Source organism: Rhizophagus irregularis, chromosome 14 (assembly GCF_026210795.1).
Source record: "Rhizophagus irregularis chromosome 14, complete sequence".
Lineage (NCBI taxonomy): Eukaryota > Fungi > Glomeromycota > Glomeromycetes > Glomerales > Glomeraceae > Rhizophagus > Rhizophagus irregularis.
In genome coordinates, this window is record NC_089442.1 from 2,137,982 (window position 1) to 2,163,449 (window position 25,468).

Sequence of the window (25,468 nt, forward strand, 5' to 3'; positions counted from 1 at the left end):
TACATATGTCCCTAGGGAGTGCTTGAGGCATTTATATGTAAAATGAGTCAAGTCTCAACTATTAAAGGAAGCCCTCTATGGGTTCACTCATATAAAATGGCTCTTCATGTGCCAGTGAACTTATCCCATCTTGATTATATCGGACTTGGTGAAAGGTTCGAGAGATGTGATAGCAACTTCGTTCACAAGGCCTTACTTAAAATTCTAACGATTTTAAATTACGTCATAAGTCACATGATTATATTTAGAGATATTCACCACGAGATCAAAAGCAGAAATTGGAGGTAATTACTCTTCCCTCTTTTTATTCAAATATTCAAGTAAGATTTAATTTGCCTTTCTAACAACTTCTTTTATTTTTCTTTATGATTTAATTTGCATAAGATAAAAATGGTTAGTCAAAGGATTATTAAACAAAGAGAATCCCTACCGATTTTTCAATTTCGACAAAAAATTATTGATGCAATAAAAAGTCAGAATCTACTCGTTATAATTGGAGAAACTGGTAATTATTCGAAAAATTACCACTATTATGTTTGTTATTATATTATTTTTAATTATTTAACGATATAATATAAAGGATCCGGTAAAACAACACAAATTCCTCAATATATTTTGGAGAGTTTTGAAGATTGTAGATTAATAGGAGTAACTCAACCAAGGTAAATCTACTTAATATTTGTTAATTCCGTTTTATTTATTAAAAAACAAAAAAAAAAAGGTTACTAAATGATGATCTATTCATTTAGACGTATTGCAGCGATTACTGTTGCCAATCGAGTATCTGAAGAACATGGCACAAGAATTGGAGATGAAGTAGGATATTGTATTCGATTCGATGATTGTACTTCATCAAGGACTAGATTGAAATATATGACAGATGGTGTTTTATTACGGGAAGCAACACTTGATCCTAGGTTAGAACATTATGACATAATTATTATAGACGAAGGTTAGTCTAATATTTAACGATAATCTTTATTTGACTTCAATTTCTATAATTTAATAATTTAATTTCTTTAAAAATAATTTAAATTAGCTCATGAAAGGACATTAGAAACTGATGTATTATTTGGGTTGTTAAAAGAAACATATCGTTTACGCCCAGAATTAAAAATCCTAATAATGTCTGCCACCTTAAATGTTGAAAAATTTTCGGATTTTTTTAATGAATGTCCAATTTTTATTATTCCCGGTAGAACGTATGATGTAGCAATAAATCATCATAGAGATGCAAAAATTTCTAGTCTAAAATCAACATATGTTCAAAGAGCCGTTGATACAGCATTATACATTCATACTCAAGAACCACCCGGTGACATTTTAGTTTTTTTAACAGGACAATATGAGATAGAGAAAGCGTGTCTTGATCTTGATGATCGAGCAAGAGAATTAAATTATAGAAAGGATGTAAAATATTATAATGAAATCAAGGATTTGGTTATTTATCCTATTCATGCTACGCTGGAAACCATGGAACAAAAAGCTATCTTTGAAGATCCTCCTAGAGGTACTAGGAAAGTTGTTTTTGCAACGAATATTGCTCAGGTAAAATTATTAACTTATAAATTGAAAAAGTTACTATGGATTTAATAATACTCAAAAGTTTTCATTGTTTTTAGACATCAGTTACGATACCCGGAATTAAGTACATATAATTTTATTGTTTTTATTATCTTTTCTTTAAAAAAACAAAAATCAATTAATTATGATATTAACACTTCCTATATTTCATTATAGGTATGTCATAGACACTGGATTTGTTAAACAGAAAACATATGACCCAAGCACAGGGATGGATGCTCTTTTAGTTGTGCCAATATCAAAAGCTGCAGCAACACAAAGAGCGGGTCGTGCAGGAAGGACTGCTCCAGGGAAGGCATTTAGATTATATAGTAGAGAATCATTTGAACAAATGGAAGAAGAGACGGTACCAGAAATTCAAAGAAGTAGTTTGCTTGGTACGGTACTGAGCTTAAAGAAAATGGGAATTAAAGATATTATTCGGTTTGAATTTATTGATCCGCCAGATCACATTCTTGTTATGAATGCATTAAAACAACTCTTTTTATTGGAGGCAATCGATGAAAATGGAAAATTAACGCCATTAGGAGATGAAATGTGTATATTTCCTTTAAATCCATTTTTATCAAGAGTCTTGGTAGCAAGTGCAAGACAATTTGAATGTAGTAAAGAAGTTTCAACAATTGTAGCTATGTTATCGGTAGAAGAAGTATTTTTCTCACCAAGAAATGAAGAAAAATTATTTGAAGTGAATGAAAAGAGAAAAGAATTTTATCATCCTTCAGGTGATTACATTACATTACTAAACATTTTTGAAGGATATCGTGATAGTGGATATGATAAAGATTGGTGTAGAGATAAATATTTTAATCATCGGGCTTTATCTATGGCCAAAAGTGTTCGAGATCAATTACGTGAATTAATGCAAAAACATGAAATTCCAATAATTTCATGTAGACAGAAAGAGAATCGAGAAGACGGCGAAGATATCCATAGAAAAAAGCGTAGTAAAAGATCATATTATGAGACAAAGGCAAGAAAGTATGATGTCTCAAAAATCTTGGAATCATTTTCTACATCATATTATATTCACTTAGCAAAAAGGCATCCACATAGACCGGTATTTTATCATTATGCCTCAGCTAAAGTTCATACTAATGAAATTGTGGATTCTAATAATTCATTACTGGCTTTACATATCTCACCTACATCAGCATTACATCCTGATAATAAAATTGTTAAAATTAATAATCTGGATTGGGTGATGTATCACTCAGTATTATATACTAGTAAGGCTTTAATGAAAGTTGTTAGCAAAGTTAATTTTGAATGGGTAGAAGAAAAAATTAAATTGTTTAAGAAATTAGAAACTGTAAATTTGAATAATGAGAGTGGTGAAAAACAAAACGATAAAAGTAATAGTGATGATGAAAGTGTAGTTATAGAATCGGATAGAATCGAACGTTATGTAATGGAAGAAGAAGAGAAGAAGAGAAAGAAATTAGAAAATATTGAAGCTGCAAGGCAAAGAGCGTTGAACAGAAGATCATTAAATTCATAGAAATTAATTTTATTCTAATAATCACTTTTAAAACTTTTATATCAATATACCATAGTTTAAAATATTTTTATTTAAAAGAAAAAAAATTTAATGTAAACTAAGTACTTAAATTAATATAAACTGTGAAGTATATAATATAATATATTACACTTTGTGAATTTACTATTATATTATACCATGTTCATTTTTTTTTTAAACCTTGCGAAACATCAATAGATTTATATGAATCATCGACTTCGACCCAATCTTCTTTGCCAGAAACTACAGTCCAAAGACTATTAACCCTATCTTCTAACCATGACTTAAACTTTAATCCATCTACCCAAGATTTTGGTAATTTTTCATATCCAATTCTAGCGCCCAACAAAGCTCCAGCGACAGCACCATTTGTATCAGAGTCACTAGATCATTTATGAAGTTAGTTAGTTAATTAAAATTATTAACTTTATTTAAATTAAAGTCCCAATTCTTACCCAGCTTCCAAAGTCAATTCAGTTATAATTGTCTTAAAAGCCTCGCCCTCACTTGGTTGTTGATTCAAATTTCTTGTAAAACAGTATAATGCTGATCCAAGACACTTATAAACATATCCAATTGAAGAACCTTCATCTAATTCAAGAGATGCTAAATTGTCAGGAAAACAATATTTTAAAAGAGCTTCTTCACCAATATCAACTTGAAAATTTGTAAGTGACTTCTCGGGTTGTTGTTCAACTGAAACTGAATTAGTAATAAATTTATAACGTTCCACAACGGAGCGAACAAATGCAGACATAACAGGATCAGCTCCAAACGTATCAATTCCAGGAGGTGGATTTTCAGGAATTTTGACAACTTCACGGGGATTATTTTGTTTTAGTTTATCACTATTTCTCCTTATTATGTAATTAGTCTCACTATTATTTCCTTTTGAACTAACTTTATTGATTATTTTACCAATAATACTTTTCTTTTTTACGTGACGCGATTTAATCACAGATGGAGGATCCTCTGAATCAATATCCAAATCCGATTGATTATCCGGATTTCCAGATTGTGTCCATTTTAATATCTCCTTTTTTGTTTCATCATCTAGGTCAGGTAAGATATCTTGTGTATTATCTTTTAATAATCTTGAAATTAAATTTGTTACAATTAAACTTGATACACAACATCTTGGATCAGCGTGAGTAACTTTCGTTGCCTGTAAGGTTTGTTTTATCACTTGTTTCTCATCCCAAAAGAATGGTGCACCTAATACAGCAGTTCGCATTAGTGCACCATTGGCAGCCATATTACGATTAAATCGAACCCAAACTTCCCATGATGCACGATGAGGTTTAGCTTCAAACTTGGAATGACTCAAAACGGTTCCAACAGTTTTCCCTTTAATAAAATTTAGTAAATATGAAAATTTTCATTTCGAATACATTATTTTTATGAAATCAAACCTTTCCCTACCTATACCAAAAGGTGGTTTGTTATTAAGTTCTGGATATCCTTTATTAACCCATTTACTTAATCGATGCGCGAAATCACGAGAATTGAATAACCCATTTGTTGCAATTAATGAATCAATTATAAGAAGTTGTTGATCTAAAGTTGTTCAAATATTAATAATAATAATTATTTTATAAGTAAGATATTACAAAGAATATATACCTGTATCATCAGTCCAATCACCATCATCCCATCTTCTTCGGTGATAATCTCTGTGAAATTCATACCCTTTATCTGATCCAAATGATATTGGCCCGATACCATATAATTCTCTGGCTTTACTTTTTGATAAAAACTCAGTGGCTAAACCTACGGCGTCGCCAAGTGCAGCACCTTTATTTATAGGGTATATCAATTAATTAATGATAATGAATTATGCGTTATAATAATAGTTTATAAAATAACATACCAAAAATGCAACCCTTTAGTCTATCATAAATTTCATCCGGACTAAGTTTTGAAGCATTTTCGGGTATACTCATCTTATACAAACTAAAAAAAGGATTAATAATAATAAATATGAATCAATCACAAATCAACAAATTTGTAAAAATAATTAAAAAAAAAAATTTGAAACGCGGAAGAATTTTCCGTTTTAATATGCTTTATATATCTTTATATACCTGAGTACGTAATTTCTTGCATTATGGTTACGCTGCATGCTCGTAAATGATTATAATGGTCATTCAGAAATATCAATCATATAATCATATGATATGCAACAATGGCGGGAAAAATGTGTCAAACGTAAATCGTGGCGCATGCAGCTTTCAATAATTAAATAAATTCTAAGTTTTTTTTTGATATGGTTAATCCCCTTTTCAACTTTCGGAATTCATTTTTATGTATAATGATGATTATCCAATTTAAATTATAAATAAATCATACATAACTTTTTATCCACTTTCTTTTCAAATTTGAATCTTTATTGCAATAACATTTGTTTATCATTAAATTTTTATATATAAGATGTGTGGTATATTATTTCGATTACAATTAAAAAAATCCTTCACAAATGATTCATTTCACAAGGAATTGTGGAATCAATTGATGATTCTAAATAATCAGCGTGGTAAATTTAATAATTGCTTATAGATTGATTGATAACATCGTCCTTTTAACTCCTACGTATTTGATGTATGCGTTTTTATCATAGGACCGGACAGTCAAGGGGAATTGTTTAAATCAATCCAATCACAGTCTTCCTCTTTATATACGGTCTATTTAACATTTTTTGGCGCAGTTTTACATTTACGAGGGCCTTCTATTGTTAAGCAACCTTTAACTGATAACGATGAAGAAGACGTGTTACTATGGAACGGAGAGATATTTAATGGAGTTGAGGTAAGATAAATTCTGGCTCTTTGCAATAGAAAGGTGTGATCATCTAAATAAATCCGTATGTATTTCGATTCAAAGAACGCATTTTAATATATAGTTATATGTTGGGTTAATGTTGTTTCGCACGATCTAATATCACATGTCTCTATATGTCACATACTTTTATTGCAAAACGCTTATAGATTTACGACTCGTTACAAATAAGCTTTAAATTATCCGATCTAAATCTGATTATTAGATTCCTCCCGGAGAAAACGATACAAAATATCTCTTCGCTGCTTTGAAAATGAGCCATAATATTGAGAATGATAATGAAGAAAAGAATAGAATACTTCATATCCTTCAAAGTATTGAGGGACCGTATGCAATTATATACTGGCAGGTTAATATTGTGTTTGCCTTTTGTTTGTCCTCGATTCTTCCCTATTTAAATTATAAAATAATTATTTTTGGACGTAGAGCTCAAAACGTAGATTATGGTTTGGACGAGATTGTTTAGGGAGACGATCTTTACTTTGGAATTTACATTCTGAGGAAGACAATTTTATTTTAACATCTGTGGGGTGTAAAATTTCACAAATGTCAAAATCACCTTATTTTGCCGAAGTCTCAGCCAATGGCATATTCTATTTAGATTTGGATAAAATGTTGTCATCGACCTCATGGGGTATTTATATTTGTTTTTTTTTAAAAAAAAAATATTTTAATTTATTATATATATAATGTAATTGACTCATCATACCTTCTCTATTCTTATAACTAAAGAACCATTTAATAATTTCTTGGTACATTACAAATGGCATGGAGGAAATAGTCCATTTAATAATGATTCATCATTTATACTGGCAAGGAATCTATTATTCTTTAATTTGGCTAAATTTATCATTTAATACGAAAATTGACCAACCTTATTTCGAATTGTTAGACTTTGCCTTTTGGTAAAGTAAATGACACTCTTCCAAATCCCGAAGATTTACCCCAGTTACCAGCTTCATCAGATTTATCAAATTCTTATATTCCAGCCATATCACTTAAAATTCAAGATGCTATAGATAGGCTAATTGAAGAATTAGGAGATTCTGTAAGACGACGTATTATAGATATTCCACGTGTAGGGTAAATGATTAACTTTACAGCTTTATTTTTCAAAGATTTTTCGATTTAATATTTATTATGTTATTATATTTTTTATGTTATTTAGATCAATACAAGATGCTAGAGTAGCTATTATGTTTTCTGGAGGATTAGATTGTATTTGTCTTGCTGCTTTAGCAGATAGATATATTCCAAAAGAAGAAGCAATAGATCTACTAAATGTAGGATTTGAAAATCCTAGAATTCAGCAAATAAAAAAGAATAAAAAGACAAATATTTCTTATAAAGATAATTCTATTTATGACGTTCCAGATAGATTAACCGGAAGACAAGGAGTTGAAGAATTAAGGTATGAATAATAAAATCTTTTTTTTTTAAATAAAATTATTAATTATTTAAATATAAATAGAAAAATAGCTCCTAATCGTAAATGGAATTTTGTGGAAGTGAATGTTCCATTTGAAGAGGCTTGCACCTTTAAACCTAAAATAATAGAATTAATGGCACCATCAGATACAATCATGGATTTGGTAAGTTAAAAGAAAAAAGAAAAACAAAAATAAATAAAGATTATATGTTACTTATTTTTTTGATAATAGAGTATAGCAATGGCTTTTTGGTTTGCAGTTCGTGGAAAGGGTTTGTATTATAAACTTATTTGAATAATTAAATAAGATTTTAATATGATTACGTCATTTTTTTTTTTTGTAGGTCAAGTTACTAGTTTAGATGATTCGGAGGTTATTAATTATTAATATTTGTTTAAATATGAAATAAAAGCTTTATTGATTTATTCTTTTCTTCTTTTAGATAATGATTGATTATGAAAGTAAAGCTAGAGTTATACTTGTTGGAGTAGGAGCTGATGAGTTATTAGGAGGATATTCAAGACATCGTGAAGCATTTAAACAACATGGATGGAAAAAGTTAATTGAAGAGGTAAAACCAAACATTTATTTATCTTTTAATTACTTTAAAATAAGCTAAATAAGGTTCTTTTTTATAAAATAAATGTTCTATTAGATTCAATTAGATGTTGATAGGATTTCAACTAGGAATTTAGGTAAATAATGCATAATTAATAAAATTTTAATAGCATTAACTTATTTAATTGTTATTTTGATTATTATTAGGTCGTGATGATAGGATAATATCATCTCATTCTAAGGAATCAAGGTTCCCTTATCTTGCATCAAATGTTGTATCCTTTTTGTGTTCATTACCTATGTATATTAAAGCAGATATGAGATATGAAAGAGGGATTGGGGAAAAGCTTTTACTACGCCATGTAGCAAGACAATTGGGACTATTTAATGCAAGTTTTTTATGGAAAAGAGCTATACAATTTGGAGCAAAAACAGCAAAGATGACTAATGAGAATAATAAAGAAAAAGGAGATATGAGAGTTATCTGAAATATAAAGAAATTAAATATAAGGTTATTAGTTTTTAAATGGTAAGACTTTTTTATTTGTAAAAAGTATTTTATAGGTATTAATACATAGTTAAATAATTACAAAATTTATTACTAACTTATTTATATTTATATTATAGTTATTTTATAATTATAACCATAAATGATTATTATATAATCAGTCACAAACTCATCATTACATATACAAATATGCTGTGTACATGTATTATTACGGTTTAATTACAAAATATTTTGCAAATCAACCGGTCAAATTATACAACGGAGGAAAAGAATTGCCAATTTTGTATTTTTGTTTTGTATATAAATAGGTTGATAATCATAATAAGATTTTTTTACTATAATATAATTAATAATAAATTTATACTTACATGCTATTAGTATAATTGATTACTTTAATAAATATCTTTTTTAAATGAACAAAAAAAGTCATAAATGTTATAAATGTCATGACACACTTTAAATGATGAACTTTGATTGATTAATATACAATAATAAATGTTTGTGTTTTATATTAACTATCTAATAAAAAAAGACAACATCTAACTGACTCTATAATTAGCTAATCTAGTATGTATTATAATATCTTCTTTATCATAACGATCTTTAATGTTGATAGATATTTTATAATAATTTCCGTAATTCCCTGTGGGAGTAAGCTCATCAATAACTTGGATAGATTGAAAAGAAATACTTTGCATTGTAGATTCGAAATACAATTGAATTTCTTTAGAAAATTTATCTAGAATACAATAACCTATTACACCATATGGTTTCATGATATAATAGAATTTTAAAGCAGGTTCAATTTCTTTCCAGTAAGCTTCAACATCAGAAGTATTTGAAAAAAATTTCAATTCAATTCGCTCTTCAAAACATCCCATGGCCTCATAAATTAATTCTTCTAAAGCATTAATAAATTGATCAACTTTAGCTCCGGCATATTTATGTATTAAAACAGAAGCAGGAGCAGGATTATTGTGATTTTTTTTTTTGTCGTTTGATTGACTATCAAGCATTAAATCATCATCATCATATTCATCATTATCACTACCTTCAGTTACAGGAATGCGAAAATATTCAATTTCCTTTTCAATTTCATCAAGAGTTACAAAAGTAACTTTATCTTTATCACGTTCACTTAATAATAATTTACCAGTACGATAAAATTCCATTATATATCGAAATGCATACCCATTTCTATCAAAAAAATATATATTACCAGTTTGTGGATGAAGCATTGCTCGATTTTTATCTTGAAAAATTGTTCCCAATAATGTATCTGGATATTCTGTTAAAGTTGAAGCATATGTTTCATACTAATCATAAATTAATATAAAAAGTTATAATGTTAGATTAACATTCAATATAAAGTAAATACAATTAATAAATAAATGAATAAATAAACTTTTAATTTACTTTTTTTGATTGTTTACCTTGATTCCTCCAACATTTAAAATGATTGTACGTTCACTACTTCGTTTTAAATTTTCACTGATATCAATGTTATTATTTTTAGAAGACATGATGAATATGATCCTTTTTTTGTACGTTTCTACCTTTTATAGGAAATTTTTTTTTTTTCGTTTTGAGGTCCCCGAATATTTTATTGAAAAGGGATGCTTTTATTTAAAGATAAAATGGAAAATTTTTTAGGAAAAAATAATTCCAATTTATTTATTGCATGAATTTTTTTTAGTGGTACAATTTAATCCGGGTTTGAAAAATGTTAATAAAAATAGTCTATCGAGTAGTTTATCGGTAAATTTATTTGTTAAATAGTGTTATGCTTAAAAATTATCCATTCATAAAGAGGTCGTCGTTTACCCACCTAGCTTACGAGGGCAATTTTCATTACTGAATTCGGTATCAGAAAGGTCGAATCTGATCCGACCGAATCCGGTTATGCTATTTATTTAACTGCGGAAGATCCTTTGGCTGAAATTAATTAATTATTTATTGGCCAAATTTTGTACACAAAATTAAAAATTATTAATACATCTATGGTCCCACGTGTACAAATAACGTTTCAAATAAAGAAAAAAAAGAAAGAAAACGCTTAATTTTGAAACTGTGTTTTTAATCCAAATAAAACTCCTAAGTTCTCGGAACAGAGAAAAAAAACCTTTAAGGAGATTATAATAAAGAAGTATGTATTTTTATTGCCTTTAAAGGTTTTTAATTTTTAAAAAAATAATTTTTTTTTTTTAAAATAAATTTCAAAACTTCGGTGTTATTAACCTATGGTAAGTGTAATTTTGGTAAAATATTTTCTCATAATTTAATACGGCTTAATAGTTTCAAAATTGGTAAAAAAAGAATTTAATTGACACCACGCATTTTTTTTTTACATTTAAAGAACTCGTCTGACATCACGTGAAGAACGTAATTACCCCTGACACTTTTTTAGCAATATACTTACGATACGAGCAACTGTACCACAGTATTTTTTTTGACTAACGGTGAATCAAAACGCGTAAAACCCGAATTTATTCGAACAAGAACTCTACTTATTGTCCATTTATAAAAAAATGTACAAATAAAAAAAAATCAATAAAATTCATTAAATCCGCAAATCATTAATTTCAGATTCCAATAGATCGAGTTTTTGATAAATAAAACGCTATAATCTCGTTATGGTATCACTATAAATGTTATAGGAGAAAAGGACTGACATATTAATTTGGCCTTGTTTCTTTTTTCGGGCGAGGAAACATTATGATCCAAATTTCTTTTCCCTCACTTGTAGGAACGCGCTCAGCATCACCTTTTTTCATTTTACGCCGTAGAAATTGATAAATACTAGATTTCGCTAATAAGAATAACAAATATAATTCTGCCGGAAATAGTATGGTGAGATATTTTAGCTTCAACCTGCGTGTGTACCACTTTTTTAACATTAATATAGAATCTTGGTCACGATTTAGATCGTAAAAGTTTTGATTTTGCCGCGTTATAGCATTGTATTAGCATTTTGATAGTCGGATTTGATTCTTCTAGCAACATATTAATATCAACTTCTTCGTTCTTTTTCGCTTGGTTATCTATCCAAGATTTTCAGTTTGTATATTGATTTATCGAAAAGTCGTAAAAATGTCTCAATTGGTTCTACACATTGAAATCAGCGAACAAGATAAAAAAAAACTCACTCCTACTTGTAAACGAAGTATAAATACTTTTGACCTTGAAATACGTAATGATACCTTCATTAACATAACCTAAAGATAATATCGTTTGTAATCTCGAAACTTTACTCGCTTAATTTGATAAATGTAATGAGTAATTGACACTTTACTTACCGGGTGTTATATATTGTATAAGCATTAGTAATACAAGTCAACGGAGGAATAGAATTTAGTTTAGTAATAAGAAATATTTAAGAAATATTTAAGACAACTTTTTGGTACGCATCAACAATACATGAACACGCTCCAATTTCAGAATTTATATAGTACATACAAGCTGTTTTGTACTCAGTACCAAAAAATAAGTTCTTCGTATTACTCTGTTGAGTGAAATTTTACGCAATTTTCAGAAGACCGAGATGTTTAAAAAACAGGAAATTACGTAGATATCAGATATATATTCTGTTACTATCGGGATTGGTTGGATCACGAGAGTGACGAGCCAAGACTACAGAAACGCCACTTCATCGGCGTTACCATTTTCAGAAATGTGTATACTGCGCAGTAAGCCACATTTGAACTTTTCTGTATAGAAATTATCGGACATTTCGGCAATGTATCAATCAAACTCCATACAATCATAAATGATGATGAATGTGGTTACGTGTTCAAATTCGAATTATGAAATATGTCCATTCTAATAAATAAAAGGGCAATACCGGTTTGTATAACAACAACACAATATAAAATTGTATAAATATGGGTTATTTCTTTGGTACCAATTTTCTCACTGTATTATTTTCCTCTCTCGACAAAAACAATTTTTTATATAATAAAAAATGGTTAACATCAAAGTAATCCATAAAAAAGCTGTTCGACGGTTTACTCTTCCTTCTAACGCTACTTGGATTGAGTTAGAAGCAAAACTTCGCACTCTCTTCAATATTCCTGCATTGTCTCCTTTCACGCTTTCATATACTGACGAGGATAATGATGTTATTACACTTTCAACTGATTTAGAACTTCAAGAAATTTTTTCTTCCGCCCCAACCGTCAAATTTGATTTGAAATTTTCAACTTCTGATGATTCAAGTGATAGTGAAGACTCTGGTAATGAAGTTTGGGTGCTTGAAGGTAGAAATATTCTTCCAAGTAAAGAAGCTGCTTCTGCCACGACTGATATTTCTGGTTTACAAGAGAATGTTTCACAAAAGAATATAGTTAGTTCCACTAATCAAGAGCTTCAAGAGCCGCAGTTTATTGAGATCGATTCACGTGATTTAACTGAAAACGAAACATCAAATAAAACGGATGAAAACTCCGAGAAAGAAGATGAAAAGGAAAAAACACGTCAAGTAAATCTATTGGACGATGAATTCTTCGAATCACTCAATTCACTTAAATTGACTAAACCTATAAATGAAATTGAAGCAATTGAAACAATTGAAAGTACTCCCTCGGAACAAGATCAACCACAAGAAGATTCTGCAGTTGATCTTCAACAATTTCAAATGATTATTGAACAAAATCAAGATGCTATTAAAGAGAATCCTCAGCTTATCGCAAGTATTAAGGATATCATGGATCAAATCCGACAGTTAGATTCTTTTCGTGAACCGATCATGAAGTCACGTAAGCGTAATAAAAATTTCCTAAACCGTCCTATCACACCACCAATTCCTGGATGTACAAGACATAGTTTTAATGTGTTTCCAACTTCTGAATTTCGCTCTCTCACACCACCGCCAATTCCTGGAGCTTTTCCAAAACCACCACAATCTACTCCAGTTCCTTGGGCGGCTCGGCCACCAAGAGGCGGCCGAGGCCGATATCATGGAAATCATGGACATCATGGACGTCGATTCCATGGTAATCATCATCATCATCACTATGATGATAGTTATGATAATCACGAACAAAGAGAAAAAATACTAGACGAGGGGGAAACACCAGATACAGAAGAAACATTAGAAGGAACAACTGATGAGATCGTTTATAAAGAGAGATTTAAAATACTTAAAAGTATGGGTTTCGAGGATGAATTGGTGAAAGCTGAATTGGTGAAAGCTGAATTGGAAAAACAAGATGATAATTTTGAAAAAATTATTGAGAATTTATTAAAAAGTCAAATGTAAACTTTTTAATTTAGTATATAATCGGATTTAACACATTATACATTTTTTTTTGTAATATTTTTATCAAAAAGAAAAAAAAATTTCTTGTAGTTTTTTAATTTTCCTATTTGTAATATTTATTATTGAAGCTGTTTTTTTTTCAAAAAAAAAAAAAAAAAAAATTTCGTAATATTTTTTTATATTGACTTTTTTTTAAAAAAATAAAATAAAAAAAAAATTTTTTCAGTTAAGCAAAAAAGTAGGACTGTAGGAGTAATGTTGATATATATTCCACATGGAAATTGCAAGTTGACAGTTCTCGCCAATTTATGACTATGGCTTCGGTAACAAATTATCATTATAAAGTAAAAGATGCACTCTTTACTAATACGATATACTGTAAATTCATTCTTTGTATGTTTCTTATATAAATAAAATATCCCAAAGTGTTATATAATGATTGGATTTATCAATATGATTATTTAAATAATTTAGGTTAAAGTCATAAGTATGAAGTTCATTTTATTATTAAGCCAATCTTTTAGTATAAGATAGAATAGCAGTTTTAGGATATTTTTCCTTGATATTTATAATTATAACACAATATTCTCTATCACCAGGATCACAAATATCACAATTCCAGTCAATTCCAATAATATTATTTCTGAGATAATCCCCAATTTCATCACCAAATTTTTCTATAATAGAAAATCCAGCATCACTAAAAGGTTTCATAATTTTAGTTAAATTTGAAACTCCTATAGATTCACTTTTAGCCCAATATTCTTTCATATATTTAGGTGTTCTATAAAATCTTAATTCAATAAAATTTAAAAATTGACCCATGGCTTCACGTATTAATTTTTCTAAAGCTGAAATAAATTCGTCAACTTTAACTGCTGCTAATTTATGAATTAATGTCGTATTTTTAATGAAATTATTATTATAATAATCTTTTAAATTTTCCATCGGAATTTCAAAATATTCAAGTTCTACCGCTAATTCTTCTCTTGTTATATATGCTTTTTTTGAATCATTAGGTCCTATAGATAATAATATTTTACCAGTTCGATACCATTCTAAAATATATCTAAAAGCGTATCCATTTCGATCAAAGAAATATTCATTTTCTTTAACTTTTACAAATGATCGATTATTTTCATCATTTCCTTCGAATATTCTACCAAGACGTGTGTTTGGATATTTTACTAAAGTCGATGCAAATGTTTCGTACTAAATATTATACATTGTAATTAATGAACAAATAAAATTTTTTCTGTTTATTTCTTTTTTTCTTTTTTACGATTTACCTTTACGCCCCCAATATTTAAGACGATTTTTTTCTCGTAATTACGACCAAATTTATCATCAATATCCATTTGACTTGAATTCGACATTAGATAGATTTTCTTATATTGAAATAAAATAATTTTTGAAAAGAAAAAAAAATTTATGGAAGAAAAAAAATGAATTAAAGGTGTGTATTGCATAATATCAATTTATTTACTAATGTATTACATAAGTTACATAAGTTGATCATTTAATATAACCATAATTGAAAAGTATCAAGGAAGTGTAGGGTCGCTTTCATAACCAATTAATTTAAAAGGTCAAAAAATTAATGGTCACTTCTCATAAGAAAATTAAAGATAAATTTATGTTATTTATCTCAATATTATTTTTTAGCTAATTCTTCGTGTTTGAACACAGTTAGATCAACATCTAGTATATGCGGTAATGATTCCCACCACGAGATTAAATGTCTCACATAAAGAATATTCTTTTAAGTCAATAATACTTCGACGTGTTTAAAATTCGTCTAGTGATTTTATATAGCCTTTAACTATAGTGGAATGTTTATTAATGATGAATGAGTAATCTTCTATGTAAGAACGGAACGACATATCTATAACTATTTGGATAATAAAACTACGCGTTTCATAGCATTTACTTTATATTCATTGCTTGGTCCCGATTTATAGTTAGTGATACGTAATCAAACTAAACGAAATACATTTCAACGATGATCTCATCAGAAATATGTCATATATGTTTACTTACTAAAAAAAATTTCTGAAATTTAGTACATGTAGGTTATCAATCAAATAATCAATTAAAGCACATTTGCAATCAATTATAAACTATTTATATTTCTTATAATTCCATATTACATATTTAAGTTAAACCATTTTTATTTTTTTTTATTTGTTTTTAAAAAAAAAATAATGATTAATAATAACTTTAATCAGATACACTAATACTTTTCAAACAAATTTCAGTAATTGAAAAGGCCAATCTTTCAAACTTATTTGTTATAATAATTACAACAGAATTCAAACAATCTATATATATATATAGGTTATACTTTTACTTATTAATCATATAAATTTTCAAAAATTATTTATTTTAGAGGTATTTAAACTATATACCCCTAACTTTTTAGTTAAATAATAATAAAATTTATACCATTAAGTACTTTTTAATAAGAGAAATCTAATGATATATAATAATTTTGTTTTTCTAACTTTAATATTTACTGAAATATAATGTGATTTTTTATTTAATATATAAAAAATGTTCAGAATTTTATTACAATTAAGAAAATTTTATAATAGCTTAAATATTTATTACTTTTGTTACTATAGCAAGTTAAACAATTCTAAATAGTTTGCTATTTATATCATTAAGCAGTAATATGCATTTATATTTAAAAATTTAGTTGAAAACTTCTAATACAAATAATTTTATTAGAAAATTATATTTCCAATCTTTTTAAAAACATTAATCTTTCAAAAATATATGTCTAATATTAAATATAGGAAAATTTCACATATTCAATTATTTTATTTTCTATTTTATTTTCTATTTTATATTATATTCCAATAATTTTAATATTTTACTAGTATAATAATGTGAAATTTACAAACTTATATAAATAAGTTTTAATTTAATATTATAAAAAAAATCATATTTACCAAATTTGAAAATTTGCCAATCATTAACTATATATCAAATATTAATTAAAATTAAGTGACGATTCATCACTTAACAAGAAAAAATGATCAGCAAAAATGGAATGCCATATTCTTCCAAAGTAAAGTCCATGAATAGAAAACTAATACTTTGGCAACTTTGGAAATATAAAAATGAAGATTTTGCCTATCATTTCGAGTTATTTTCAAATAAAATAAAAAATAAAATTTGTGCAACAGAGATCGTCAAAATTACTGCATTGCAGTAAATCACGTGACTTTTATATATAATTTACATAAACTATTTCCATAGTAAAAAATGGGATAGATAACTAATTGAAGAATCACCTTTAAAACTTTATTTATAGGTGCAGTTTGACAAAATAAACAACTTTTGTTAATGTTAAAAAGTTGATTATTAAACTAGATTTTTTGTTATTTTTAAATTTTTATTTAGCAAAATCAGTAAGTTTTTGGTCTATTAAAAAATTAGAATTATTCATTATGTTTTATAATTATAAATTTATTTTAATTTAAAAATATAGTTATATGTCTATTAATTAAATGGAAAATATGTATAATCTGTCATAATAAAAAGTTCACAAATTTGATGTGCAATTTTTATATAAAATTTCAAAATGCAGCAAATTTAACAATTTCTGTCGCACAAATTTTATTTTTTATTTTATCCCAAAAATTGCACAAAATGATATGCAAAAACCTATATTTCTATATTCCCAAAGTTGTAAAGTATTAGTTTTTTACCCATAAACTTTACTTTGAAAGAACACAGCATTTCATTTTTGCCGATCATGCACACCTGTTAACTAACGGACCATCCTTTAATTAAAACTGCTTTTACATAAAAAAAAATAAATTATAAAACCTAGTAAAAAAAAATTTATAAAGTTATTTTAACTAAATTACTAGTTAATATATTATTATTATTTTAATTTATTATTTATTAAAATTTGAAAATTAATATTTTTTTTAATATTTTTATTATCTAAATAAGATTTTTAAAATAAAAAAAATAGCTACAAGTTATATCCAATGCAAAATAATTACTATATATATTTGTAAAAATTCTTAATTTATTTAGTATAAAAATAGGATTTCGCTTATTTATAATAAAGATTACCTTAGAAAATTAGTCCTTTACTAATGATTTTTACCTTATTTTTTTCTAAAAATTATAACAATATAATATAAAATTTCTTTTTATAGTAGAATTTGCAAAGAATTTTATATGATTTTTACTTTAAACCTGAAAGTAATCTATCTTATAAGTAAGTAGAATTCTGTAAAAACTAACAGAAAAATTTATAAAAAATTAACTATAAAAGAAAAAAATTATTTTATTATTATTTTATTATTAAAGTAATAATTTCTTAATATCTATATAATAATATAATTTTATAATACAAATTAAAGTTGGATGTTAAAATATTTTGGATAACAAAATGTTAAAACTTTTGCCAAAATATTTTAATTATAATAAAATGTTAAAACTTTTTTAAAATTCCAATCAAATTTTAGAATTAAATTTTAATAATAGTTTGGAATTTTATCATCAATTTTGGATTTTTAATAACAATTTAAAATTTTGACAAATTTAAAATTTAAGGTTTTAGCAATTATTATATTTTAAGAATCGAAATACCTTTATTACACAGTTAATAGGTTTAGAATTCTGGTATTCCATTTTAAGTTTTAATAATAATCTGTAATTTTTAACAATAAATTAGTATTTTAGCAACAGTTTTGGATTTTGGTAATAATCTAAAATTTTGGCAATTTGATTTTAAACTATTATTAAAATTTTAACTATTGCTAAAATCTAAATTAATTTAAAATTTTAGTAAAAGTATCAACATTTTGTTATAATCAAAGTATTTTAGCATCCAATTTTAATACAAATTAGTGGTTGGAATCATATAACAGTTATTCGAATAACTTGAGTATATTCGAGTATTCGAATAAGCATAGTGGTTATTTGAGTATTCATTTAGCCAGATATAGTATAGTTAAAATTCTAATTGGCCATTAAATCCTTAAATTTAATTGAGTTAAAATCATAATTCAGGCTAAAAATTATGTAAATTATTACTATAAAAGGAAATTTAACTTATTCGAATATTATTCAAATACACTTTATAAATTTAAATAAATACTCGAGTATATTTGAATATATTTGATTCCAAACACTAATACAAATGTAATTTATTTTATAAAATATATTGCTATTAAATTATTATATAATTTTTTTATATATTTAACTATATTTTATAATAATTACTTTTAAAATTATTAACAAATATTATTAATGAATTTTTATTAAATTTAAAAAATTAAACTAATTAATATTATTTTTTTTTTAAAAAAAAAGATTTAAATTATAATAATATTATATATTTTTTTTTTGCAAGGTAATACAATTCATAAGTTTATTAGTTATATGAAAGTACAGAAATATCTGTTATGTATATAGCTAATCTATTAAAACTTTAAACCAGTTCCCCATTCTATAAATTGCTCCTGTGCAATATTATATATTTTTATTTTAAATATTTGTAATTAATATATATAATTTTAGTTAAAATTATATAAATAATTATTTTAGTTTTTTATATATAAAATAAAATATCTGAGATACTTACTTTAAAATATCTTAAAATAACTTGAAATAATTTAAATAATATTATATAAAAATAAATAAGATACAGTCAAACTTCTATATAATTATATATAATTATACTTTTTTATAAACTTATATTTTTATAAAGACTATTTCTATTTATACATTAGTATGCAAAACACAGATTACATAATTAATATAAATCATATAATAATACAAAAATATAATTTAGATCTAATCTAAACAAATTAATAAATTATTGAAAAAAATTATAACTCTAATAAAATCTAAATAACTTTAAAATACTTAAAATACTTTAAAATTTAGTAAATTTTGACAAACTTTAATGAACACTTTTATAAATTCAGCTTTAGAATATTTAACATAACTAATAAAATAGCAGTAGAATAAAGTTCTATTTTATTTGGAATCAAATCCTAATAAACCTAATGATATAATAATTTTAACAACTTATTTTAATAATACTTTTAATAACCTAATAGCCTAATAATTTTAATGGTCCTAAATAGTTCCTAAATCCTAATAAAATAGCAAAAATAATAAAATTAATAAACATTATCACAATAAATATAACAAATCAACAAACTCAATAAACTTAATAAATAATATATTCTAATATACAGTCTGACAAGTTGTAATATAATATCCATACTATTTGCATCTTTTACATTTACACCCTTTACTACTTTCTATATTTTCTGCATTTTTATTATTATAAATATTAATTTGTAAGCTATTTTTTAATATATGTTTATTTTTAAAAAAGGATTTTTTTAATATTTAATTATAACTTTTTTGGTAAATATCTTTTATGTTTGGTAATATTTGAATTATTGATATAGGTAATATAATTTTTATTGTTTGCTGATTTTTATTGATTTTAATCTATATTTTATAAAGAAATACTTTAAATATTTTGGACAACTTCTAGTATATATTAGCTTTAATAGCTGAATTAATAACTTTTTTTAATAATCCAAAGAATTTAGCATATAGTTTACCTTTAATATAGCAAAGAAGTTATTCTACACCTCAAATTCATTATAATAAGTTAATGAAAAATTTAAAAATTTAATTGATTAATTCATTATAGTAAGAAAAAATTGACATATTTTATTAGCTAAGCATCACGTAATTTATTATATCAAAATTCGCTATAAGAAAGTTAATTGTATTTAACTTTATTTGGTTTTGCTATTAAATGAAAATTGTCATATAATATAGATCAAATAAATAATAAATACTTATATGTATCATTAATAATAGAAAGATTTTCTTTTGAATTGATTGTAAAATATAAAATAATAGTTGATATTTATTGTAAAGGAAATAAAATTTGTGCGCACCCGCGCATGTGCGCACCCCTCCATTTTTGGTAATTTTTATATAGTAAATTTGTTGATCATCAATTATCACGTGACTTTAGTAAAATCCTAATTTTTTTAAATATTCATACCGCAACTCTTACGTATATATTATAGAGCCTTAAAATTTTATTTACTATGCGTATTTTTGCCCATTCTACAACTTTACTTAATGAGCCATGAAGGGTTTAGAATGTCATTTTTGACTTTTATATATAATATATTTATGGGGGTGCGCACATCACTGGTAAAAAAATGGTCTATCCTACACATATCCTACACATATCTTACATATATCGGGTACTCAAAATGTAAAAAATCATACACAAATAATACACATATCATACACATATCGGGTACTTATATATATAGTATACCTATCAGGTACCTGATATATATATGATATATATATTAGTACCCGATATGTGTATGATATGTGTATTATTTGTGTATAATTTTCTACATTTTGAGTACCCAATATGTGTAAGATATGTGTAGGATAAATCATTTTTTTACCAGTGGCATGCGCAGGTGTGCACAAATTTTAAACCCTATTGTAAATAAGTCTTTTATTCGATATTAGACTCAAAGTAATATAAGAGTTATATGATAAATAGTCAATTAAAAATAAGTTGCAATATAAAAAAAATAGTAATAATTAAACCTTTATTTATTGATAAAAGATATATATATAAATGTATACTATTGTAGAATTTCAAATAATACTGATACAATTTACATTTAAGTTTGCTTAAAGTTTATATTAAAATTTTTCAAAAATTGTGTATTACAGAGGTATTTTCAAAATTTCATTATCTGACATACTCTTGTTTTTAATATAACTAGTAATTTGATTTTAATAAAATTTATATCATTAAATTTGGCTTGATAAGAGAATTCTAATGATAGTAAAATCGCATTTCTAGCTTTAATATTGACAGAATTATATCATAAAATATATTTTTATTTCAGTATTTAAAGTTTATTTGTAAGTTGTATTAGTATTATTCAGGGTCCTATATATATGTTGTTCAAATTATTCTGGGTTATCATAATTATAAGTAAAATCCTATTAAATTCAATTATAGCTCCCAAATTATTTTGGTACTTTATATAGTAAATTACATATAAACTAAATGAATTACAACATTTCAAATTATAATTATAGCATTTCAAAATAATTTGGATAGCATGTATAATTTAGTGATCTAATTTTAATGATTTTTTTTATTTTAACCAGGGTAACAAAAGCTATTGATTAAAAAAGATCATTAAAATCAGATTACTAGAATCTAAAATAATATTTTTTGAAGTTTAAATCAAGTTCAAATCAATTTCAAATCAAATTGAATCTTTAAAAGAAAAATTTATTTCATGTAAAACATTATATATATATATATATTTACATTATTTTTTTAATAAAAACTAAAATGATTAAAGTCTTGACATTTTTATTTTTTTTTTAAATCATGTAAGAGAAAAAGGTGGATTATAAAGGATGGGTTATAGGTAAAATAGAAACACACGTCAAATAACTAAAAACAGGCAAAAAAAATGGCACGAATTGCATAAATGATTCGCAAATTTGTATAAACTATTTACAAATAGTATAGGTTAATTCGCAAATAGCCAAAAACAGCCAAAAATAACCAAAAATAGCCACTGCTTTTCAAGCCATTTTTTTGCCGATTTTTAGCATTTTGACCAGTGAAATGAATAGAATAGACTTTAATATGAATTACAGGCAAAATTTTAAGCTTTTGTATTTATTTTATTTCTATATATATTAATAAAGCAAATTTTTTACATTTGCCAATAATATTGAATACTTCCTGTTATGTATAAAATATTATCAATTATATATTTAAGTTTTTGAGAATAAAATTGAAAAGTTAGTGAAGGGTAGAAGAAATACTAATGCTGAAAATATTTGTTAAGTATAATATTGAGATTTATGAGCTTAAAGTTAAAGTAGTAAAATTAAAATATGATATTAATGAATTTAAAAAAAAAATCAGAATCTAAGAAAAATTATTAATTCCAGACTAGATGTATTCAGATAGCTAAGAAAATTCTTAATGAAAATCATTGAGAAATTTATAATCAATATCATCCTTTTTTTATGAATGGATTAGAGCTTAATGTCTTCTTTCAAAAATATCAAATCCCATTAGAAATGTAAAGGCTCAGCTGCCTCAGCATCAGTTTTATTACTTTTATATTACTAGCTAGTATAAAGATGTCAAAAAATTTGAAAATGTATTTGTCTAGATAACGGAATTTTTCTTATTGAGGTATAGTATGACTAAAACCTGGAAACTGTTATTTCAAAAAGGATATGAAAAATTAGCATAAATAAAAATCCATCTATTAATCAGCAATTTCACACACTTGCTAATCAATAATTTTCTATCATATAATAATAAATTTATTAAAATTATCATATAAATATTAAAGAAAAATATTTTATACAATAATAACTGAACTTTTACAATAATTATAAATACTTGAAGCAATTTCATTTATTACTTCTATTCTATTATCCTTTATGTGAAGAAAAGCTTTTATGATATAGATTTTTTGTTATTAAAGAAAAAATTCTAATATTATATTAACTTTGAAGTTTGGATGATACAAATTATACTAATAGTTCTTCTTAATTTGTCTATGCTATTTAATAAACTAAACTTTAATGATAATTTGAAATATATATAATGATTATTATATAATAAATACTTGGACTAAATTTCTACAAAAAGCTTTTTACTATTAATACAAATTTTAATCATAAAATTTCAAACTTTATATAAAATACCTACAAAAACCTCTTGTTATTACTATTAAGAGAAGTCTAACCTAAAATCAGATCTATTTGAACTGAAACTGGATCTTGGTTGAGAGAAGACTGTTGAACTTTTGTGAAAAATTTGAGTAGTTGTTATTGCGATGTATTACCAATTTTATAGTAAGCCCTTTTTCCTTTTTTTAAAGTAACACATTAATTGAATAAATTAGCCAATAATATGGATTTTTACCTATGCTGGAGTTTGTCTAGCATCCAAAAAGTTCAATCTATAATCAATAACCTTATAATATACATTTAATTAGCAGATAAATATATTACAGATAACGTATCAAAGTCAAAGTTCTGATTCTTAGAATACAGGTAAAGATGTAAAAACGAATTAGTACAGCGGGTTATTTTTTTTTATTGCTCACATATCTTCACGGTTCACGCCAGAGACCCAGGAAAATTTCATTTTTATAATTCAGAATTTTTGCTCTATTATGGAATAAAACGGAATTTTTTCCGTTATCGTGATAAAAATTTGTGATTTTAATACGGGTCTCTGATCAGTAAAATCACCTGATACTCACCTGACATCAAAGTTTCAAAGATAATTGATATGACGCGTAGTATAAATAATACCATATCCTCTTAATAAAAAATCTAACTTGTTGATTTTCTACAAATATTTTTCTACTGAGTTTCATGACTACGAGTTCCAGAAGGTCCGAAGACGAAGTAAAAGAGCTTGCTAAAGTTCTTAACTTAGGTAAATTATACAAACTAGAAACAGGAGTCCAGAGCACAAGTATAAGACTCAATTTTTGAGCGGGCGGACAACTGGACATTTTTCATTATCGTGCACAGTCCTTCGCTTCGCTCCGGACTAATAAATGAAAAGTTCAGAACATTTCATTAACAATCTTTTTCATTACCATTTAGGTTTAAGGGCTATTCCTGACTTTGTAAAACAATACTCGGACGTTCTTCTCGAAGTTATTGATCAAATTTGTGTTGATGATCCAGTTATCATTGATTGGACCGTACCCTTCCCTCGCAATGGCAGAAATCAAACGAAGGTATTATTACATTGTTTGCTATTCATTGTTTGTTGATTTAAACTAATATGTACAAAATTATTTTAGCGTTCGCTCATTAACTATATCACGACTCATGGTGGCAATGAGAATTTAATGCTGGTATAATTTTCTCCTTTCAAAGTAGTCGCCAACTTGGAGACTGCATGAATACCTTGTACGATTGTCGATTGGTTAGTTAATGTTAGGCATTGTTAATATTTATTAAAAATATTTGCAGTGTTTCTAACTTTCCTCAAATATAGGTCGAGACACGACAGAAATAATCCAGCCGTTCTGGACGTTGGACACACTGTTACCGAATAAATAAAGTTGGTGAACGTATAGTTGAACTAGAAGATTACGCTCTTGTTTTTAATATATAGCTTCAGAATATGATATGAGTATACGACATATGACAAATTGCAATTTGATAATTTGCTTTATATTACTTTAGAGGAAATCAACTAATATATTATATTAAATTTTATAGCTTTATAAATATGTATTTTTAATTCAAAACTAAAAAATTATTGCTTTTTGCAGTCTACATATAATTTTTTGCGTGTATGTCCACGGGTGATTAATTATTACAAGAAAATAATCTTGCTCAGGCATTGGTTAATGGTGATAAAATCTGGTCAGAAGTAAATCTTAAAGTAAAATTATTCCCTTGAATTCGAGAACATAAAACTCTTATAGCTGATAGTAAAGTCAAAGAAAAATGGCAAGATCAATGAACAACCATTTCTTCGAACCGAAAATCACGTGATATTTTTATCACCGGCGTCACACCCTTCCTTGTTTTCATTTTTCATAAGTATCTGATACTTATCTGATTAGAAATTTTAGTAACAAAATCCTACTCGTCACGCACTATCCAATATCCATCACATGTGCGCCACACTCAATTTCAGTCAAGTTGCGTCATTTCGGGAC

The 25,468-nt window shown here is 25.9% G+C and overlaps 8 protein-coding genes across 8 annotated transcripts; 4 read left to right on the forward strand and 4 right to left on the reverse strand.

Moving 5' to 3' along the window:
• Positions 1-42: 42 nt before the first annotated feature.
• Positions 43-3,252, forward strand: OCT59_006145 (uncharacterized protein; the record flags this gene model as incomplete). Its single annotated transcript, XM_025318818.2, has 8 exons — positions 43-180; positions 249-284; positions 385-505; positions 581-662; positions 750-952; positions 1,040-1,548; positions 1,623-1,648; positions 1,741-3,252. The coding sequence occupies 8 exons, from the start codon at positions 43-45 to the stop codon at positions 3,083-3,085; spliced, it is 2,460 nt and encodes an 819-aa protein (XP_025175135.2). The 3' UTR covers positions 3,086-3,252.
• Positions 3,120-5,046, reverse strand: OCT59_006146 (uncharacterized protein; the record flags this gene model as incomplete). The annotated part of the gene is made up of 5 exons (XM_025318819.2): positions 3,120-3,486; positions 3,559-4,450; positions 4,526-4,660; positions 4,727-4,897; positions 4,974-5,046. The coding sequence occupies 5 exons, from the start codon at positions 5,044-5,046 to the stop codon at positions 3,267-3,269; spliced, it is 1,491 nt and encodes a 496-aa protein (XP_025175136.1). The 3' UTR covers positions 3,120-3,266.
• A 487-nt stretch (positions 5,047-5,533) lies between these two features.
• OCT59_006147 (uncharacterized protein) lies at positions 5,534-8,414 on the forward strand (the record flags this gene model as incomplete). Its single annotated transcript, XM_025318820.2, has 13 exons — positions 5,534-5,636; positions 5,721-5,908; positions 6,144-6,287; positions 6,365-6,572; positions 6,671-6,750; positions 6,831-7,021; positions 7,107-7,349; positions 7,410-7,530; positions 7,600-7,639; positions 7,712-7,740; positions 7,811-7,939; positions 8,024-8,063; positions 8,134-8,414. The coding sequence occupies 13 exons, from the start codon at positions 5,534-5,536 to the stop codon at positions 8,412-8,414; spliced, it is 1,797 nt and encodes a 598-aa protein (XP_025175137.1).
• Positions 8,415-8,633: 219 nt separating this feature from the next.
• Positions 8,634-10,250, reverse strand: OCT59_006148 (uncharacterized protein). The gene is made up of 2 exons (XM_025318821.2): positions 9,868-10,250; positions 8,634-9,750 (listed from the first exon to the last, which is right to left on the reverse strand). Exons 1-2 carry the CDS (start codon positions 9,955-9,957, stop codon positions 8,974-8,976), a joined length of 867 nt encoding a protein of 288 aa, XP_025175138.2. The 5' UTR covers positions 9,958-10,250; the 3' UTR covers positions 8,634-8,973.
• A 482-nt stretch (positions 10,251-10,732) lies between these two features.
• On the reverse strand, positions 10,733-12,096 carry OCT59_006149 (uncharacterized protein; the record flags this gene model as incomplete). The annotated part of the gene is made up of 4 exons (XM_066141077.1): positions 10,733-11,475; positions 11,581-11,634; positions 11,891-11,936; positions 12,094-12,096. 4 exons carry the CDS (start codon positions 12,094-12,096, stop codon positions 11,348-11,350), a joined length of 231 nt encoding a protein of 76 aa, XP_065997906.1. The 3' UTR covers positions 10,733-11,347.
• Positions 12,097-12,345: 249 nt separating this feature from the next.
• On the forward strand, positions 12,346-14,111 carry OCT59_006150 (uncharacterized protein). Its single transcript, XM_066141078.1, has one exon. The coding sequence runs from the start codon at positions 12,396-12,398 to the stop codon at positions 13,689-13,691; it is 1,296 nt and encodes a 431-aa protein (XP_065997907.1). The 5' UTR covers positions 12,346-12,395; the 3' UTR covers positions 13,692-14,111.
• Positions 14,112-14,163: 52 nt separating this feature from the next.
• Positions 14,164-15,314, reverse strand: OCT59_006151 (uncharacterized protein). Its single transcript, XM_025318823.2, has 2 exons — positions 14,981-15,314; positions 14,164-14,903 (listed from the first exon to the last, which is right to left on the reverse strand). The coding sequence occupies exons 1-2, from the start codon at positions 15,158-15,160 to the stop codon at positions 14,199-14,201; spliced, it is 885 nt and encodes a 294-aa protein (XP_025175141.1). The 5' UTR covers positions 15,161-15,314; the 3' UTR covers positions 14,164-14,198.
• An 8,844-nt stretch (positions 15,315-24,158) lies between these two features.
• On the forward strand, positions 24,159-24,658 carry OCT59_006152 (uncharacterized protein; the record flags this gene model as incomplete). The annotated part of the gene is made up of 3 exons (XM_066141080.1): positions 24,159-24,222; positions 24,396-24,532; positions 24,599-24,658. 3 exons carry the CDS (start codon positions 24,159-24,161, stop codon positions 24,656-24,658), a joined length of 261 nt encoding a protein of 86 aa, XP_065997908.1.
• Positions 24,659-25,468: the final 810 nt, after the last annotated feature.

Bases quoted from the DNA above. Each gene is read 5' to 3' on its own strand.
- OCT59_006151 (XM_025318823.2), bottom strand. From the start codon at position 15,160: ATGCAATACACACCTTTAATTCATTTTTTTTCTTCCATAAATTTTTTT. The intron at 14,904-14,980 runs GTAAATCGTAAA...TATAATATTTAG, and splicing joins TAAATATTGGGGGCGTAAAG to TACGAAACATTTGCATCGAC.
- OCT59_006150 (XM_066141078.1), top strand. From the start codon at position 12,396: ATGGTTAACATCAAAGTAATCCATAAAAAAGCTGTTCGACGGTTTACT.
- OCT59_006148 (XM_025318821.2), bottom strand. From the start codon at position 9,957: ATGTCTTCTAAAAATAATAACATTGATATCAGTGAAAATTTAAAACGA. The intron at 9,751-9,867 runs GTAAACAATCAA...ATTTATGATTAG, and splicing joins TAAATGTTGGAGGAATCAAG to TATGAAACATATGCTTCAAC.